Below are 20,456 nucleotides of genomic sequence, written 5' to 3'. Positions count from 1 at the left end.
AGCACTGAGTCACTATCTTGCTGCTTTGAATTTCCGTATCAATCGTTGATTTGTTGTGGATGGAACTCTCTTGAGGAACAGAGTGAAGGCTGTAGGCCATTATAGGAAAAGAAATGTTCTTAACCCTCTCTGTGTAATTACATCTCAGTTTAGATGCATAGCACTATGTTAATGATATGAATGAGGTAGGAAGTTATCCAACTCTTCACCACTTGACCACTGTACACAAAAATACACTCGGTTACAAGAAAGAGGAATCCATTGACCATCTGCTTCATCGGAAGCATGTTCTTGATACCCCAAACATAAAAAATATAACACAGGTGATGGGCTCTTCCTTCCAGTGCTGTTAAACTATGTAAACTTCTGGACTTGTGGTGTTGTTTTCTGTTGTCTCCATGGTCGAGTTTGGGTGTGAGGAGTTGGACTGACCTGCGGAGCGGTATGAATGCCGTGCTGGTTCATTCAAATTTAAAATGCCAGATTCAGAACTCTACCTGGCACCTTAAATCCTAGTCGCGAGATAGGCCAATTGGAGAAACCCTTATTTTAGTGGAATTATTACAAGCAGCTAGGATTGTGTTGGATTGCCTGGAGTCATTAACCCAAAATCAGGATGCAGCCATTTTTTAACACGACATCGGGACAGGTTTGCCCCTCAGCATTTCCACTTGCGTGTAGTTTGTCGCATTATCTACACATTCAGTTACCATAACCAATCCTTAGGACCAGAGACACTTCCTAAACATAATTTAGAAAAAAATCAGATGCCAGTAAGTTTTGCTGCTACCCTATCTGGTTTCATTTTTGGCTCACCGTAAGGGGAGTCTATATGATAGCGCTGTGTCCGTCGTCGTCGTCGTCGTCGTCGTCGTCGTCGTCGTCGTCGTCGTCGTCGTCGTCGTCGTCGTCGTCGTCGTCGTCGTATCCTAACAGTGGCACGTTTCTTAACTGCTAGGGCTATGAACTTGAAACTTTGTACACAGAATGCCCTAGGTCAGCTGACCTCTGACACTGATTTTCGGTCCGATCTGATTCTCTGTTTGGCCACCAGGGGGCCAAATGTCGATATCTAAAAAGTGTGATATCTCGCTTATTAGTGACTTGTTTTCGATAAAACTTTTGTTGTAGGTACTCATAGCAAATATACATTTTATATTATACGGGTTTTTAATTTGACCTTGTTTTCAAGGTCGCAGAGGTCATATGGCGTAAATTGGCCATTAGAGTGTAAACTATGGCACGTTTCTTAACCACTAAAGCTATGAACTTGAAACTTGGTACATATAACCCCCTATATCACATAGCCTCTGGCGCTGAATTTTGGTTCGATCTGATTCCTAACTTTGCCACCAGGGGGCCAAAAGTGGAAATCTAAAAAGTGTGATATCTCGCTTATAAGTGACTTGTTTTCGATAAAATTCTTATGGTAGGTACTGTTTGGAAGAAAACATCACATATTATATGGGTTTTCAATTTGACCTACTTTTCAAGGTCACAGAAGTCATATGGCGTAAATTGGCTCTTAGAGTGTAAACTATGGCACGCTTCTTAACCAGTAAAGCTATGAACTTGAAACTTGGTGCATATAACCCCCTACATCAGATAACGTCTGATGTCGAATTTTGGCCTGATCTGATTCTTTATTCGGCCACCAGGGGGCCATAACGGAAAAAGGAAGAAGTGCAATATCTTGCCTATTTGAGTGAATTGTTTTCGATAAAATTTTATGGCAGGGACTCCTAGCAAGGATACATCACATTTCCTATGATTTTTGGATTTGACCTCCTTTTTAGGTCACCTCTTAGCAGAGGTGAGCTTATCCCATACCGTGGCGTCCGTCGTCGTCGTCGTCGTCGTCGTCGTCGTCGTCGTCGTCCGTCGTCCGTTAGCAGGGCACGTTTCGTAACTGTTAGAGCAATTGAGTTGAAACTTGGTACACATGTACCCTTATGTAATGACACCTGGGAGACCAAGTTTCGGTCCGATTCGTTTCATGGTTTGGCCACCAGGGGGACAAACGTTAAAAGTGAAAATATGCAATATCTCCCTTAATAGTAGTCGGGAAATTTTGAAAAAAATATGGTAGGTACTTCTAGCAAAGGTGCATCATATATCCTCGGGGTTTTTGATTTGACCTCCTTTTCAAGGTCACAGAGGTCAAATGGTGTAAATTAGCCGTTAGGATGTAACGATGGCACGTTTCTAAACTGCAATGACTATTGATACCAAATTTGGTACACATTTACCCCTTAGTCAGGTGATCTCAGGGACCAAAGTTTGGTCCAATATGATTCACCACTTGACCACCAGGGGGCAAAATCCAAAAACCTTAAAAATGTGATTATTCCTTAACTTCTTGCCCGATTGCCACCAATTTGATATCATGGGTACATCTAACCACCATACAGTATATGTCACACAGGTTTTTAATTTGACCTTCTTGTCAAGGTCACAGAGGTCAAATGGCGTAAATTCGCCGTCAGGCCGTAACTATGGCACGTTTCTTAACTGCAATGACTATTGATCACAAATTAAGTACACATGTACCCCTTGGTCAGGTGATCTCAGGTACCGAAGTTTGGTGCGATCTGATTTGCCGTTTGGCCTCCAGGGAGGGGGCCAAATCCTAAATTCTTCAAAATGCCATTATTCCTAGTAATGACTTGCCCGATTGGCACCAATTTTATATCATAGGTACATCTAATTCTAACAACCATTCAATGTGTCACCCGGGTCTTCTTTGATTTGACCTACTTTTCAAGGTCACAGAGGTCGAATGTACTGTAAATTGGCCATTTTGGGGAAATTGTAATTGCTTGGACCTACATCAAACCTAACACTACATGACACAAGACCATGCTCTTTGTCCATCTTTCCTCCACATGAGGTGAGCACAATGGCCCTGGCCATTTCATCTAGGTCACAGAGGTCAAATGGCGTAAATTGACCGTTCAAGTGTAACTATGGCACGTTTCTTAACTGCTAAAGCTATGAACTTGAAAGTTGGTACATGTAACCCCCTACATCAGATAATCTCTGACACCGAATTTTGGCCTGATCTGATTCTTGATTTGGCCACCAGGGGGTCAATAGACAATTATTGGTTGGATCATAAACTTATATATACTGCCCTGTCTTATTACTTGACATCAATACACATCTAAAAAAAGTCTTCATGCCTGATTGTGTTCACCATATTCACCTCTAAACTAAGCATGATCCTGCCTAATAAAAGATGTATACGGTGAGCACAATGGCCCCTGGCCGTTTCATACAATTTAGCGAGAATTGGTTTGGCGCGATCTGTACAGATTGCAGTCATTGAGACCCGTTCTCAGGGGCTAAAAGAAATTAGCCACTTGTGGATTTGATTTGTGCGTCAGTACATGATTGATGGTACAGGGTGCATGTGATGGCAGTGGCATGTGATGGCAGTGGCTTGTGATGCTTCCGTGAGCTAATCTTCCAACTTGCAGTGTCACTTGATATTGACTGTGGTATGGATCTCTTCATGTTTTTCTTGGACTGTTGCCACAACCAGCTGTTGACAAGTTGAATATGGATATTTTGACTTTGGATAGGAAAGAAAAAACAGACGTTTGTGCTTTATCATGTGGGTGTTTCAGTTTTAAAATGATTCTACCACTGTTCTCGCGGTGGTGTAGTGGTTTGAGTGCCGAACTCATGACTGAGAAGATGTGGGTTTTAATCTCTTCGAAGGCATGATCATCTTCTGAGATGAGCAGTGGTTACTGGTGAGACTGCTCAACACCAGACTTGGGGGATGAGGGTTTAAATCCCGAATAACCTGTTCAGCAAGTGATTTACTTCAGTATGGAGCTAGGTGTGATGTCCCAGGGTAAGCTATGGCATTTACATGTGAACAGGTTGAATGTAAACAAACTTTTTGGAGGGAACATTAAAACCTTGAAACCTGTGAAAATTGCCAGTATATGTCTGGGACGAGTATCCAGTGAGCACTATCATCAATCAATACTAAACTTGAGTTACTGTCATTTGTATTACACTCTCTCATGTTTGTATGGTGTTTTGAAGGAATTAGCTTTGACAGTCTCTCATTCCCTATGGGCTTAGAGAATCCATGATACATCACAGTATAAAGCTCATCATCTACTAGTAGGTTAAAAGTTCATCTTCCACCAGTGTCGGCAGTCTCTGGTTCTGGTTCGACAAATCTTAAAGAGTAAGAAGAAAGCCTTTAAAATCGTTTGAAATATGGTTTACCTGTGAAACATTAACTCGGTATATCAGAACTGACCAATTTCTGTGCCAAAATATTGCCACATGACCTATATCGGGGGATTTATAATCGGCCGTTCAAGGGGCAAATATCTTTGGCGCCAATAACAGACGTCGGCCATGTTTTTGAAAATGACGTCATACCATGAAAAATCCAAGGTCGTCCTCGTGCCGCCGACGGGTCAGGTACTGGCGAAATTTATGGATCTCAGAGCAATGGAGGTCGAAATGACTTAACATACAATTTTGTGACGTCATACGATGTAAATGGCGGCCTCCATCGACCAGTGCGGATTTTTGGGCGGGAATGGCCAGCAAAACGTAAATGGGTCCATAGATGTCATATATGACCTGATATCCGCTCAAAAGTGTCTGGCTCGTTTTAAATTCTCGCTATAACTACTGTCATGAAAAGCAGTGTGGCTCTCATCTACTTACTCTTTAACAAGGAGGATCTACCCGCAGCTTGCTTTCTGATACAAGGTCTTTTTTCATGACATTTAAAAAACATTTTGTAGCAGTTGCAATTGTTAGCATTCAGAAAAGTGGGTGTATGGCGTGATAAGTCACAATAAGATGGTGGCCAAAACAGAGGATCACTTACTCTTTCCTGTATTCCAGAACCACAAAGATGTAGTCACAGTTCACTGGACCCATTTAGAATCACAGGACACTACCAGGAGGCTTTTCTCCCAGTTTGTATCACGGACATAAATTGTGAGAAATATAATGAAATTTATCATGCTAACAATTATCCATGGTTAATGACCATTATAAATTAATGAGGGCTGTATGATGGCCACCATGTGACAGGCTACATGTAGATCCATTAGAAACTTATTCATTGCCAGTATGATGAATTATGTTGAAGCTGAGCATAAAACAATATCTCAGTCGAATCTAAATAGTGTTCTGTGAAAAAACATTTTATAAGTCGTATAAACTTGCTGAGTCTGTCCTGAGCTGCTCAGAGATGATCAGTCAGGTCCACTATGTGCACAATGCTCTTATAATTCAGATGCAGTTCTACAAGTATGTGTGGTCGTGTAACTGTCAAAAATACATTGTATTGCATGCTTGTTTTTACCTTCACAATTTTTCGACGTCACAGATCTTTGAACATGTTTAAGATGCGATACAGTTTTTCAACAACTGCATCAAATTTTTACATTGGATACATCAGAGAAGAGTGTGTCTCATGCAATGAGTTTTGACCTTGACCTACTATTTAAGGTCAGAGTGGTCAGATTATTGAATAAAACACCGATGTTTTTCGCAAAAAAACCGAATGATCATTGTCTGGAAATACCTTGTTACCGGCCTTGAATTTGGTGAATCGCAATAGAAAAGCAGTTCAGGACATGAAAACCACCAGCATAGTACGTGAGAAAGTCAAACTTGTATGCATGGTGTTTATCTTGTTTTAAAACCTTGCCTCAGTTCATTGGGTTTATCATGTTATCCTGCCGCCTCACGTATCCTTTTATCAATTGTTTATCTCGTTTCAGGTATGAATTACGGATACGATACTTACCCCGTAGTTTTAAAGATATGCTCGCCAAAGACAAAGTCACATTCTTTTATTTTTTTGATCAGGTGGGTGCTTTAATTCTTTATTTTACCAACTGCCACAGGTTAATTGGTTGTTCAGGGCATTGCCATCAATTGGTTTCCTTTAATTGGGGACCAGTTGTAGCAGAATACTATTTTAAAATAACTTAGATTAAATTTATAAATTTAACTAGCCTTGTTGAATTCTCAGTATATTTCTATTAGGGTTTTCAGTTATATCAGTCACAGGTGCCCAGAAACGCTTTTATTAAAATTTTAACTTGGGGTGTAAATTATAGGGCATAATATAAGAAACACAAGTGTAAAAACCGCATAAAAATCAAACTACTCATCTTAAAGTTATAGCAGTATGTAATTCAAACATTCCAGGTAGTGCAGGAAGAACAAATTGATGATGTAGGCTACATTGTACTGTACTGAAATAAAGTTTTGATAGTTTCATGCTTATATTTTAATTACCTTGTCACAGGTATGAGCTTTTAGTGAACATGTCAATGTCCAATTAAAAAAAAATAGGCATAAAACTATAAAAAAAACCTTTATTTCAGTACAGCACAATGTACATCATCAGTTTTCACTGGAGGTCTAGCTGTTAGTCTGAATGGGATCACATTGGAAACATCTCCTCTATGAAAATCTTTCAGGCTTGCGTCATTTGATAGTGTAGGGCCTTTTTCACCAGTCCTGATACTGCCAGACATCAGAATTCTGTTACAAAAACAGACTTCAAAGCATACCCTTATTCCTTCTATTTCCAGTGCCAATATTTGATCAACACTACCGAAAGAGCTCTTTTAAAATTATTTGCTGTTCACTCAAAATCATAAAATTTCAATCATCTTGAAGAGCCATTCTCAGACTCAATTTCCATTTTCTGATTACAGTTATGGACAGATTACATTGCCAAGATAGCAGATACAGTTGACCACGATATAGCAGTGCGATTAGGGTGCTTAGAAATTCGCCGTTTCTTCAAAGACTTGCAACAATCGGCACTGGAGAGGAAGTCCAACATGGAATACTTAGAGAGGGATGTTGGCCTCAAGCGATTTCTTCCCTTGTCAGTCATAGAAAACACAAAAGTGAGTGGTGCAGCATCTCCAAATGAACCCAGATGATTTACCTCTGTAACACTTGGTTAACACGTTGGAACTCAAGGACCCTGTTCAGGGTTTCCGCCAGAGGGGGGATGGGGGGATTCATCCCCCCTAAAATATTTCAAGGGGGATATCCCCCCCCCCTAATTTTGAGCACTAAAGTTTGTTTATACTGTCAATGTGAGTAATTTTCATGATTTGTTTTATAAAATAAGAGCATTTGGGAGCCAATTGTAGCGGTTTTAGGGCCAAAAAACGTCTCATATGTGACCCGCTCTACCAAAACTAGGCGCTTGTCGCATCTGAACTTGACAGGTTGATACGGACTTGTTGTTCATTTCCCTATTGTAGACCTTTTGTGAAATGTGACCAAATCAGTTTGTAATAGATTTCACAAAAGGTCTACAATAGGGAAATGAACAACAAGTCCGTATCAACCTGTCGAGTTCAGATGCGACAAGCGCTTAGTTTTGGTAGAGTGAGTCACATATACCCTTTTTAAGAAAAAAAAATTTTAGAAAAATTTTTTTTTTTGCTCCCCCTCAAATTTAATCCTGGCGGAAACCCTGCTGTTACAGGTGGTGATCGTCAGTTACTGATGTCCCTCAACTTTTTTTTTGTGCCCATAGATGCTTCTTCTTCTTCTCGTTCGCTAGACAGTCAACTTTGATGCTAATACTAGAGAACTACTATGCTCAAATTTACGAAATGGTTTACAATATAAAGCCATAGATGAGCAATATTAAATGTCAGAATCTTATGATGACGTATGAAGACGTATGAAGATTCTGACTTTTATTATTGCTTATCTATGGCTTTACAAATATCTGCACCTCCTCCTGAAACTCTATTACAAAATAATTCATCTGTGGAGACATAAGGTTGTGTAGTTCATTTACCATTCATTGATATTTGACAGTTTCATGACTATGATTCAAGAAGAAAGATTTTAAATCTACAAAAGAAATTCTGTATGTAAAATACACAGAGAAATTTTGCGGCCATAAATGAGTCCTACATGTATATTGTCGAAAACCGGCGTGATATAACCAACGATCACCAACTGTCCTGCTGCAACCATATTGACCTCTGAACTTTCAACCCTTACCAGTGATCTCTGGGATAATCTAGATTAACAGGATAGTGCAGATAATTAGAATCAATGACTCCCTGGTATGGTTATATCAATACTAAGTATTTACCCCTGCGCACTTCTTGTTGACCCTGGCTTCTACAAGTATACCTCAGGGTAACTTTGGAATGACGCTTGTGTCTGGTTACCAGAAGTAAAAAAATGGAGTTGAGAGCTGATTGCCAGCTAGGACATTTTTAGCTGATATAATTCTAAAATACCTGGATTTAGAACGAACCGCACTTTACAGTGTAAATGCACTATTCGCAAACGAAGCCTTGTTTTGAATTCAGCCGTTATTGTTGGGCAACCGTAACCGCTTGGGTTGGTGCAAAATGTAGCGTTTTAAAAACCACATTATTCCTTGTTTGATTTGAGATATTTTAGAATAGAAATGGATACCTCAGTCGGTATTGATTGTCTCACCATAACCACTCGGCTGGATCTGAAATTTTGGTTTACATTTTAGCCTCCACCCTCTCGATTTTGGTGAGACAATCAATACCTCCAGTTCCGTATCAATTCCTGAAACAATATCAGGTGATTGCAATGTAAAAGAAGGAGGTAACTGGAGAGTTGAGATGTTTTTACATTCAGAAGTTTCTGGACATCACACAAAAACTGTTTTTAGCATTTTGATGCAAATGGTATACTCCAATAAAGAAGGATATAACATTTCTGATTTTTGGGAGCTTTTCCATTTTTTCTCCTCTCGAAAAGGGTTCAATTTGAAACTAGAAATGGAACGGTCTACATGTAAATGCCTCATCTCTTTGTAGAAATAAGGATTTTCGTAATCGGGCCTTAAATAAGTATTTAGAGGCATATTTTTGCAAGTTAGGGCAGGTCTACGGAAAACAGGTTCACGTGAAGATCTTTTAGGGTTCTTTCTCTGAGCTCTATCACATCTGCGAGTGAAGGCTTTACATGAAATCTTGTCTATTTTTCAGCCGAAAGCTCTCAGGAAGCAGATCCAGCAACAGTTCAAGCAATGTTCTCCACTCAAGGATGACGAATGTGTTCTCAAGTTCTTTGAAACGTTATTGACTGTCCACAAATTTAACCAGGAAAAATTTAAGTGTGCTTTGGGGGTGAGTTGTGAGAGTATGTCAATGTGATTATGAAATAAGTTGTGTGAAACTCTTTCCATGCAGAATTTTTTTTGAGTGTCTAAACAAAAAATCTTTGGAAATTCTCCAAAAACCCTACGAATTAACAAAAAAATTAGCAAAATACCCCCAGGATTTGACCTGGAGATGCTGTCAATAGGTTGCTGCCATCTGCGCGTAGAATGTGCGTGTGCAGTGCTCGCCAACCACAGGATAGGAGTGACCAAAGTGAACGAAACTGTCTGTTTTTAATTTCCTAGTGGTAGAGTTGATGTCTAATCCCGTGGTAGCTCCTCTTATCTTTGAAAAGATAATTGATCATCATTAATGTTTGGGAGGGAAATTGATTCTAAAAGGTTCGTGAATATCTGTCAAAACCTATTGACATGCCAATCATTTGAGTCCTCTTGATCAGTACTTTCTGATGATACATCTCAAGAATACATAGGCCTAAATAAGTCTTTGATATTTTGTTGATGATGTTAATTTTGATTTTTAGATCAATAGATTTTTTGTGTTTACAGTAAGGGAAATTAAGGTTCAATCTAAATTTCTCCTTAAAATCATCCTTTTTGACTTTTTCAGTCTGGCTGGATATCAGTGGATCTTGTGATAGGTCCAAGTGTTGGAATAAGCTACCTTACAGAAAAAGCAACATCGGTGAGTTTTGATAATTTCCATTGGAGAGGCTATGTAACGTTTTTGCCATTTATGAGAGGTAACGCTTTTGCCATTTATGAAATGCTGGAATCATATCTTGGATTTGCTGTCTGATGATGTTGTGTTTGATTAACAATGGCGTACAACCAAAAATTGACAACGTCTAAGAATTTGGAAGCAACACTTCAGCACCTTATCTAGCTCTAGGTACCAAATTCTGACAATAGGGGGCTTTTGCCTCCCTTTGTTGCCGTTACACCTCTTGGTTGGTAGATACTTGATTTTTGTCACCAAAATACTGACATCAAATAGTTTAACAAATTTAGTAGTGCTTATAAAGCAAATAACGTAATCGTATTTTAACACTGTTACTCTTTTTTGCTTTTAAATAACTTTGACAGGCGAGCTTGACCCATGCCTATTATATAAAGCTGTAAGCCTGTTGGTTTGTATGATGTCTGTTTATGTTTTGATGTTTCCAGCCGACCCACATGGCTGATTTCAGCCAAGTCCAAGCGATCCAGACGTCTGCTAGTGAGAGTGATCTGAAGGGCATCTTGCAGCTGAAGATAGCTGGAGCAGCTGAACCCCTCACCATAACGTGTCCCACGCTGGCTGTGGCTGAAGACATTGCTAACCTCATTGATGGGTACTGTCGGCTTGGGGATCCATTAAAGATGTCATTTTGGAAACGGAAAGGTGTGTGAGGTTTGGGTTTTTGTTTGTTTGATGCTTTGGCTGAATGAGAAGCATGTTGGTGCTTTCCCTGCTTAAGTAGAATACCGAAGGGGCAGATTTAGGTCAGCTTAGCCAGAGCATGTGACCATGAAGTTCAGTTGTAAAAATTCATTAAAAAAAAATTAAAACTGAAATATACTAAACTCTGAAACTATGTTTGAAATCAGCTATTGAAACTTACTGAGAGACGCTAAAATTCTTAAATTGTCTTTGAAATTAGCTGTAAATTTTAAAAGGAAAACCCACTGTCCCATTGGGGCAAACGGGGCACTTCCTTGCTGTTGATTGACCTGGGTATCAGGGAAAAATGCAAAATATCTTTTCTTCTGTCTGGCCAAATGATAGTCGCAACTTCTTTCCTTTACTCTGTGGTTAGTCTTGAGTTTGTGATGGTTGTGACCAAAGAAATTTTAAACCCAGATTGGATGAAAGTTTTCCATTAACATCTAACATTGTATTGATGCGAGCCTGTTTTGTTCCCACCCAAGCTACACGGACCAGGCACTTCTCCTTAGAAGGTTTGTATTCTGGTGATACAAGCAGACATTTGTCTTCAGCTGTTAGCTTTCTGTTTATTTATCACATGCCAAGACACGCCATCGAAGTTAAGCAAATACCCATCTCAAAATCACATGTGTTACAAATTGTGGCAGAAAATCATACCGACCTGAGATTATTTTATATTCTTTCAGTTGAACAAGATAACGACCAATTTCAGACTCGGAAAAACAATTTCATTCAATTGTTTTTATGTGTTATCAAACATGCAATCCAGCCGTGTGATATATTTCTGCACACAGTTATATGACATGGAAGCCTTCGCAGGAAATCCATGATAAAAAGACCTATCAGTTACGTGGCAGTCATTTATTTGGCAAACACAATTGATGTCATTGATCCATCGGTGTAGCGCATTGCGTCATTCTTCTCGATATCACGATGCAAGCTGCAATTTTGTCTCGAGATTTTTTAACGAAATTTGTGAGGATTCGAGTTTGAAAGGTCTCAATGTACTCATAAATAATGGCATGTGATAAATAGAAAACAACACTGGTCTGGTTTTGAGTAAAAATATCTTGATCGTGGTTGTCTTGGCCCCTCAGAACACCCACTTGGCTTGCGGTCTTGTGGGTTTTCGGGCAAACACAACCATTAGTGTGACATTTTCACTCAAAAACAGACTTGTGTAGTTTTCTTATTTTATCTGTTAGCTTTGCAATACCTGAGCAGTTTCTGAAAAAAAATACCCGAAGAAAGATCATAAATCATGACATACCGCTCATGTATACAATCTCTCCATGCAAATAAAAGCTGCATAGCAAGGAGCTGTTATCAGTGAACATATGGGGATTATCTACATCAACATTCATCCACAATATTTTGGTTAGAACTGGTCCCTTACTGGAGACTCACCTTCCCAACCTGCTGAGAAACAAGTCTATTCAGGCCAGCCTCCCAACGGACCTGACGGGGAAACCCAGAAAGGCCTAGGAAATAAGTGCATCACAATAAAAAAAGGAAATAGTCAAAAGTTGATTATTAAACAAAAATATCTTCAATTGTGTCCCTCTGACAATGAGGTCAGTTATATGCATTAAATCTTAAGGTGAATAAACCACCGGGCTACTCTGTAGTGCCTGCATAAAGTTTGTTCTTGCAAACTGTGTGATTTTTTTCAAACCTCGTGTTGCATTTCTCTGTTATGCATTGAAGAACCTCATAACCGGGTGAACACAACTTTAAATTTCATTGGAACACTCCGGAAAGCAGTTTTCCTCCTTTTTGGTGAAAAAACCCTGCTTTTGCAGGATAGTTCATGGCGGGCTTGCTCGGTAGGCCTTAGTTGGGAGGTCTGCCTGAACCTTGGCAAGTTGGGAAGTGATTCTCCTGGGTGGGCCTAAGCAGGGTAGTTCTAATCAGCAGTGTCATACATTGCTGTTCTAATGAAAGGAAACCAACTGACATCATTCTCTGTGATTTCCCTCCACCGGTCGTTTTGATCAGTCAATATTTTCACAAACTGCTCATCACAAACTGCTCGTCACCTTCACACTGTTGATGTTGTAAAATCCATTGCTTTATTCAGGCCTCCTGAACATCTGCTTTCACCCGATACTGCACTCGGTGTTAGATTATTAGAGAGGATAAGATTTTAGATCTGAGAACGAAAACGAGGTGGTATTTTGACGATAGATGAACCGTATTGCCTGTTGTCAGAAATGAAATGAAACAGTGTGTTTATAATGCCTGGTATGCCTAAAAACAATAATACAAAACAATCAGTTTGACTTGATGACGTCAACCAGAGAGAAAAAACCACCTCATTCTCGGATCAAAATCTTAACCTCGCTTTTATTGAAAACTTTACACTGTTTAATTTTTTTTCTGTGGTGATATTGGCTTTGATGTATACACCACTGCAAAAATCGAATTAAGTTCCGTAGCAAGAGTAGTTGCTCCAATGACTTCATCATAAAGAGAAAATCAACGTGATCTGATGAAAAGATTCATTATTATAAATCCAAAGATTAAAAGAGTAAAGTCGATTATAGATGCACTGTAACCACGGTGAGCATTTGAAATGACCCAGAAACTTCTGAGCAGATATCAGTTCGCATATGGCCACTATGGACCCATTTATGTTTGGCTGGCCATTTCCGCCAAAAAAATTACATTTACATTTACATCATACGATGTCACAAAATTGTATATAATACCTCATAACGAATACCGTTGCGACTAGGTGTCATTTTCACAGGTGCCCGACCATCGGAGACTCCATGTCGTCTCTCTTGAGATTTAACATGGTATAACGTCATTTTCAACAACATGGCCGAAATACGTTTTTGGTTCCTGATATACTTCATGTGGCGATATTTCTGCTCAGAAATTTGGTCAGTTTTGATTTATCTCACCAGTGTATCAGAAGTAATCTGTACACTGACTGATTTTAAATCCTGTCTGCTGACACTTTAAGGGAGCTGCATTGCAGGAAATTGTGGACAAATGATTTAAAGTTCCACATTATATTGAACTTCCGGTTGGGTTTTACTAGACCTGTTCATATCCTGCCTTTATATGTTCACATCAACTTACAGAGAACAAAATGATAGGCTGGGTAATATAGTGCAATTTAAAATTTGGACTTGTTTGTGTGCATTTTATATTCATGTTTCTTGCATATACAGAAAATTGCAAAATTATAAGGCCACAAAAATGAAAATCTAATTGAGTTACAGGGTCGTCAGAATGCTATGAAGTTTAATTTGGGGTTTGAAGTCTATGATCAGCTTGGGAGAGGTTATTATCAAAATGCACTTTAAAAACTTAGTAAAATGTACGCAAAATGTGTAATTTCATGACGCCGTAAATTAGACGGCCAAAAATATTTCTAGGTTTATGGTATTCTCAAACTGTGTTTTCTATCGGTCTCTGCGTACGTCAGACTGAGGCAGTGCAAGAACCATAATTAGGCTCAAACTTTTGGTTTGGCTAGCGTGAGATGCCTCGGCAACTAGAGGTAGAGCAGCTAGAATGACAATTCCAGTGACTACCCCAAGGGAATCGAGTGTGCCTATTCAATGGACACAGTAGATAGTAGCACTAATAAATGAAGGAGGAGCCAGATTCATACCGATTTTTCATGATATCTGTTCAACTACAGCCGACATATTCTAACTTACTGTACTAAGCTTAAACCCTTTTGGTATACAATATAGTCTAATACATGTAGTGACCAAAGATGAAGGTTTTAGGGTTTTTCTTGAAGATTGGGATTTCTGCCTTTCTGGAGCAGCACAAGAAAAAGCTGATATTCAACCGTAATCTACCGCATCGTCGAAACAGTAGAAGCCTGTATGAGATACGCTATTGCTGATCTGGCTGATATATTAGACATTGTAGTATGTAAATGTTGAAACGATCCAAATGAAGCAAGCCAAACTAAACGATCCAATTAATGAACGTTTTAAACCTGAACTGAAAGATCAAGTTTACATGTTATATTCATTGCATGATTCTGTCAAGTATGTTTCTGGCAAAAAATATTATATCATTCACATAGTCCCATTCGATTTGGTTCATTTTAAGCTTTCCACGGTGCACAATGGAACATTTCATTTACTCGTTTATTTGGGCTTTAAAACTTATACAATCCAAATTAAGTGGGCCTGAGAGAATAAAAGTGCTTTTTCATTTCATGCAAATATCAACCTAATGCTTGCAATCATATTACATCTAAACCTGATCTTCAATTTCATGTTCAGAATGTTTATTTGGTTCGTTTAGTTTGCCTTGTTTCATTTGGCTCGTTTCAACGTTGACATTGATGTTAGACATTGATGAGGCTCCTACTTAGATAATCAGGGCCAGCAAAAATATCTTGTATCCAATGCGCTTGAGATGCCACATCACTGGCCAGCTATCTGCCCTTTAGCTTCGGTTGTATTTGTTTTATGTTTCCTGTGCCGGCGTTTAGTTTTCTTTTGTCGTAAACCATACAGGGTTTTAATCTATTGAGGCTCAGCTGTTCAGGTGTTCCTAAAGTGCTCATACCTATTATGTAGCCGCAGGCCTCCCCTATTCATGACCTTGCAGGAAGAGTATCATGATAAGATTTAGTTGATTTGATTGTGCATGATCCATGCTTGTAAAATTCATATTTAAATTCTATGGGGTTGTCAATATAGTGATACATATACTAAATTTGGGCTGCATAGGAATCTTTGTCTATGTAAGGTACAGTCAAAATCACAATTATCATCACTAAATTTGTGTCATTGGCGCGTCATTGATGCGCTAATACCCAGCACGTAGGTCCTGCGTAATTTAAGCGAAACATGAAGAGATAAGTGCGTCATTGACGCGCAACTGGCGCGTACGTTGCGTGTCACTGACGCGAAGCAGGATGGATGTCAATTGTGATTTGTACTGTACAAAACATATCATTCAGAAAATTGCACATGGTATTATTTTAGTCTAAATTGACAAATCTTGTGTTCCATGTTTGACACTTATCGAAGTGGATACTTAAGCTAAACAGCAGCATCATCAAAGGTGAAAACACAAAAAGTTCCATGTTTGACACTTATCGAAGTGGATACTTAACCCTTTCACTGCCGGAGGCGCACTTCTGCGACAATCAATATTATTCCCTTTACTGCCGGAGGCGCACTTCTGTGACAATTATCCATACATTATAAAACCATTGAAATTTCGTTATTGAGCGTGGTTAGCGTAAAGTTTGATAGATGGCGCGGTAGTATAGATGGTTCAGCAAAACATGGCGGATGGTTTTATATTTCGATGTATGGAAGTTTATCGAGTAATTTGAAGCCAAAATGACAAGAAACTGACGGTGTCTGAGGTCCTTGATGAGCAAGATATAGTGAACGATTCGGACTCTGGTGAGGAGTTCGTCGATGATGATGATTTAGATCCTGACTTTGATGTAAATGATGAACAAATTAGCGATAATGAGAGTGTGTATAGTGACACACAGGATATACATAGTTTTTTCAAAAAAATTGTCGTCCTCATTATAAATTCAAGATGGCGGTATGCAAATTAGCGCAAATTATGGTCCCATTTCGAAGAGTAGGCAACACTGAACAACTTCTATATACATTGTTTTGCTCTATCTCCAGAGGCTTTCTCTCTACAGGGTGGAGAAATATCCATACTCAAAATCATGTTAAAACAAAGAAACCTACCGGCAGGTGAGGTAGCTAAAAATTAGAAGCTACCGGCAGTGAAAGGGTTAAGCTAAACAGCAGCATCATCAAAGGTGAAAACACAAAAAGTTCCATGTTTGAAACTTATCAAAGTGGATACTTTAGCTAAACAGCAGCATCATCCAAGGTGAAAACACAAAAAGTTCCATGTTTGAAACTTATCAAAGTGGATACTTAAGCTAAACAGCAGCATCATCCAAGGTGAAAACACAAAAAGTTCCATGTTTGAAACTTATCAAAGTGGATACTTAAGCTAAACAGCAGCATCATCAAAGGTGAAAACACAAACAGTTCCATGTTTGACACTTATCGAAGTGGATACTTAAGCTAAACAGCAGCATCATCAAAGGTGAAAACACAAAAAGTTCCATGTTTGACACTTATCGAAGTGGATACTTAAGCTAAACAGCAGCATCATCAAAGGTGAAAACACAAACAGTTCCATGTTTGACACTTATCGAAGTGGATACTTAAGCTAAACAGCAGCATCATCAAAGGTGAAAACACAAAAAGTTCCATGTTTGACACTTATCGAAGTGGATACTTAAGCTAAACAGCAGCATCATCCAAGGTGAAAACACAAAAAGTTGCTCCCTTTGCACCAAACTCAAAACAATTCTAATGTCAACATCTAATTTTTTTTTTAATTTCTGAAAAAGTTTAAAAATTTTTAGTTCGCAGGTAGAAAAGTAAAGTTTTGCCTCAATGCCCTCCCTTCATCATGATGTTGTTTGGCTAAAGCATCCATTTCAGTGGGTGTAAAGCATGGCAAACTTGAGTTCTTTTCTGCATTTTTGTTCAAACTAAACATTTTTTAATTTGTCCAGAACAGTACCATCTGCACAAAGATACACCCCCATCAGCCTGAATTTTCCCTTTGAAACCATGTACTTATTTCAATAGAGTGATTTACCCACTACATGTAACTGTTAGGCAAAAGTTAATTTGATTTGGAACTAATAAAAAATATTGAAGCAAAAGCTTGAAGGGCTGGTGATTTTTGTCTGTGAATTTACACCTGAATGTTGACTCTAAATGTTTATCAGACATATTTCTGTAGTCATGACACGATTGGATCATGAATTGTCAAATACAAAAACACAAACTAAATCCCGGCAACATAAGCAGTTCCAGAGTCAACCTCGTCTCTGTCTAATACATCATGTGACTTTAATCATGTTGAATGTTTGTTCATTGCAGGAGAGAGTCTTCCAAGAACCCCTCGCCAGAGTGTCCAGCGCTCATCCAGTAGTTCTAGTCGTAGAGCAAGTGGCTCGTCAAGTCCAACAGAAAGTAAGTGACTATTGTATCAGATTCTTCATTTAAAGGGTGTTTCCTACGACAAGTACAATGCCCTTCCCTCATCTCAGTAGGTATCAAAGCATCATCAAGTCATACGCAAGTTACTGAATGGAACCCTATTGCAGACCCTATTGTCCCCATGTTCAGCAAGCCTAATCTAGTTAACTGATCTGCACCAGACTTGAAAAATAGGCAATGAGACAATTCATTTTCACCGCCTGAGAAAATGTAAAAAGTAGCCTGAATCGTTGGTGTGCGAAATCCCATTTAACCTATTACTGTTAGTATTTATGCAACTGTCAGTAGGTACCTTGTGTACCCCCATCAAGGCTGCGACACCTTTGTTACTTCTTTCTTCAGTCTTATGTTAAAGTTACACTATCCCATCACAAAGATGAATCGGCGAGGCCTCACCTTGACAAGAGGGTTCACCGTCATCTGGTCAGATATCAGCGCTGTGTGCCTCCACCTAATAAGACCAGTTGTAATTGACAACGAACATTTAACATTTGTCCAAGTCCTCAAATCCGTTACGCATGTGTTGATCATGCCACCACAACAGGGGACAAGGTTGTGGGGTTAACGCTGACGTCTTCAGAACTTGTCAGACTATCTTTCCATTGTTCTTGTACTTCGGTACAGCATCTCATCAAGCAAGAAATATTCAGGGCTTAGTGTGGTTCTTGTTATGAATCTGACTTTGCAATTTCAGAATTCTCAGACTATGCAGAAATTGTTGAAGAAGAGGGCGACTATTCCACGCCAGCTGGTAAGGATAATAGTTTATATAAATTGTCTGTTTGGCTCAATGCACTCGGGTGACTCTCAGAACTGGCAAATTGATTCAAAAGTCTCTCCATCTATAGTATACAAATCAAACTATTGTTTCCTGAGTGCGTAGGTATGCCTTGTTTAGAGAGGCTGCCTGCAAATGCTGATGACATTAAAATATGGAGGCCATGACGTACAATGCACATCACCTGCACACTGGTTGGAACATGTGATATGACTATGCCCGTCACCCGCATCCGAAGCCGAACTACTGTTATTGGTTCAATCAGTTACTTTTAAGTGTAACTTGTCCTTAATTTCATGTCTGCATCTTTGGGTTTTTCATATTTTGGCTTTTTTTCATGGTATGCTCATCAATTTTTTTGCATGATGATTTGGCATATCGCTTCTATCGAAACTATATGTAAATGGTTTTTCTCGGCTCAAAGAAGGCCAGAAGTCTTTGTTTAAATTTGGAGAAGATTGCCACTTTTTTTATCCCCATCTCGTCGAGTAAGACACCAAAACTTACACTGCTCTTCTCTACAAATAAAGTGAGTAGAAATAGGGTCCAGTTCCGACTGTAGGTAAACCTGCCATCCTCCCAGAACACAAACTCCAGGATTAGCCCCGGCTCTGATGAGCCTTTTGACTAAAGTGCCGCACAAATCTCCACAACCTGCAATCATAATTGCTGCTATGTGGGACATGACGATCTCTGGTCTACAGGTAAAACTGGTAATCGCTGGGTCTGATATCAATCGCAGGTTGCTGTGATCAACAACTTTTGTTGCAAGCACCTGCAACGACCACAACAAATAAGCGATTATCGTTGCATGTGATTTAAATCGCATGCAGCAGCGATTGCAATGGTTTGTTTGTGGCACTCTTAAAGGCCTACGCCGTTCCTTAAAAATTTTGAATTTGTAATTGAATTTGAATAATTTCAATTGTGTTAATACAAACTGAATATAATGTTCAACATTGCCTTTGTGTAGACAGATTTACAAATACTATAAATACCAATTCTCAACAAATTTGTATTCACAATAACTACACTATGGCTGAGTTGTTCAAAACCACGTTAGCTTTAACGGAGATGTTAAGGCTTAACGTGAACATTTCAGTGGGTTTAACTGAAAGAGATAACGTCCTTGAGGAAACTTAACGTAATCGTTAGGGATAACGTGACTTTTGTGCTTTTGAACAACCGGGTCCATTGTGTATTGGTGGATTTCCATGTAAATGGACCTCAAGTAATTATAAACGGCGTACCCCTTTAAGACCATGGCCCAACAGGTTTTAAACTACACCTTTCAGATATCAGCTGACTATTTCAGAACATTCAATATCAGAAACCGAAAGTTATTGCTGTGCTGCACTAGAATGAAAATTACCACTTCTTTATTGAGTGAGCTGTAGATATACATCCAAATTACTGTACACATACAGCTCAGAGAACTAATTGTGCAGATCTGTTGACATAATATGATGTGCTTAAAAACCAATCTATCAGAACTCGGCAGTCTACAAAAGTGTCAGGCCAGCAACAACTTTTCCTACTGTTCTAGTCTGGTCACCACTATCATGAGATTGGCCAATCATGATCTGGGCAATCATGTGATTGGCCAGACTGGCTTTCTGATGGGTTGTCGCTTCAGAAATAAACAGCTGCCAACGCCCATTGGAGTACGCAGGGCTAATCTTTTCAAAATCTCATACAGGTTGACCCAGGCTTTTGAGACAAGATCTTGCTTGAAAATGTTGAGAGCTGTTGCATATCGCTCTCAATTTTGCAATTTCTTTTGGATTTTCATTAAACCTGCCTCAAAGGAATCTTTACATCCTGTCCCAATGTCTCAATCCATTCAAAAATTCTTTCCAACCACAATCACTCCAGAAATGGCCAGAGGTGATGGCGTAAGAAATTTTACCGCACACAATTTGCACAGTGGTTTTGGCGCCATCGCTGAAATGACAAGATTAATAACGTAGCATAGCTCAAGACAGTCTGTTGAAGAACGTCATCAAGAGATCAAGTGACAATGCAATCATACAATATAATAATGTCTTATATAGA

General features: G+C 39.1%; 1 protein-coding gene across 8 annotated transcripts in view; it reads left to right on the top strand.

Annotated features, from left to right (window-relative positions):
* The window catches only part of LOC135486203 (focal adhesion kinase 1-like), an 88,506-nt gene that overhangs the window by 37,472 nt on the left and 30,578 nt on the right, over positions 1-20,456 (top strand). For 7 of the 8 annotated variants that reach the window (XM_064768856.1, XM_064768853.1, XM_064768852.1 and 4 more), the window contains 8 exons: positions 5,772-5,859; positions 6,720-6,917; positions 9,015-9,155; positions 9,759-9,833; positions 10,316-10,532; positions 11,060-11,089; positions 17,504-17,596; positions 18,318-18,374. In XM_064768856.1, coding sequence (XP_064624926.1) covers positions 5,772-5,859; positions 6,720-6,917; positions 9,015-9,155; positions 9,759-9,833; positions 10,316-10,532; positions 11,060-11,089; positions 17,504-17,596; positions 18,318-18,374 — 899 coding nt within the window. The remainder of the gene's footprint in view (positions 1-5,771; positions 5,860-6,719; positions 6,918-9,014; positions 9,156-9,758; positions 9,834-10,315; positions 10,533-11,059; positions 11,090-17,503; positions 17,597-18,317; positions 18,375-20,456) is intronic. The other variant, XM_064768851.1, reaches the window with a different exon arrangement.

This window comes from Lineus longissimus, chromosome 4, assembly GCF_910592395.1.
Source record: "Lineus longissimus chromosome 4, tnLinLong1.2, whole genome shotgun sequence".
Taxonomy (NCBI): Eukaryota; Metazoa; Nemertea; class Pilidiophora; order Heteronemertea; family Lineidae; genus Lineus; species Lineus longissimus.
Note: the sequence above shows the minus strand (reverse complement) of the source record. Positions and strands in the feature narration are given on the sequence as shown.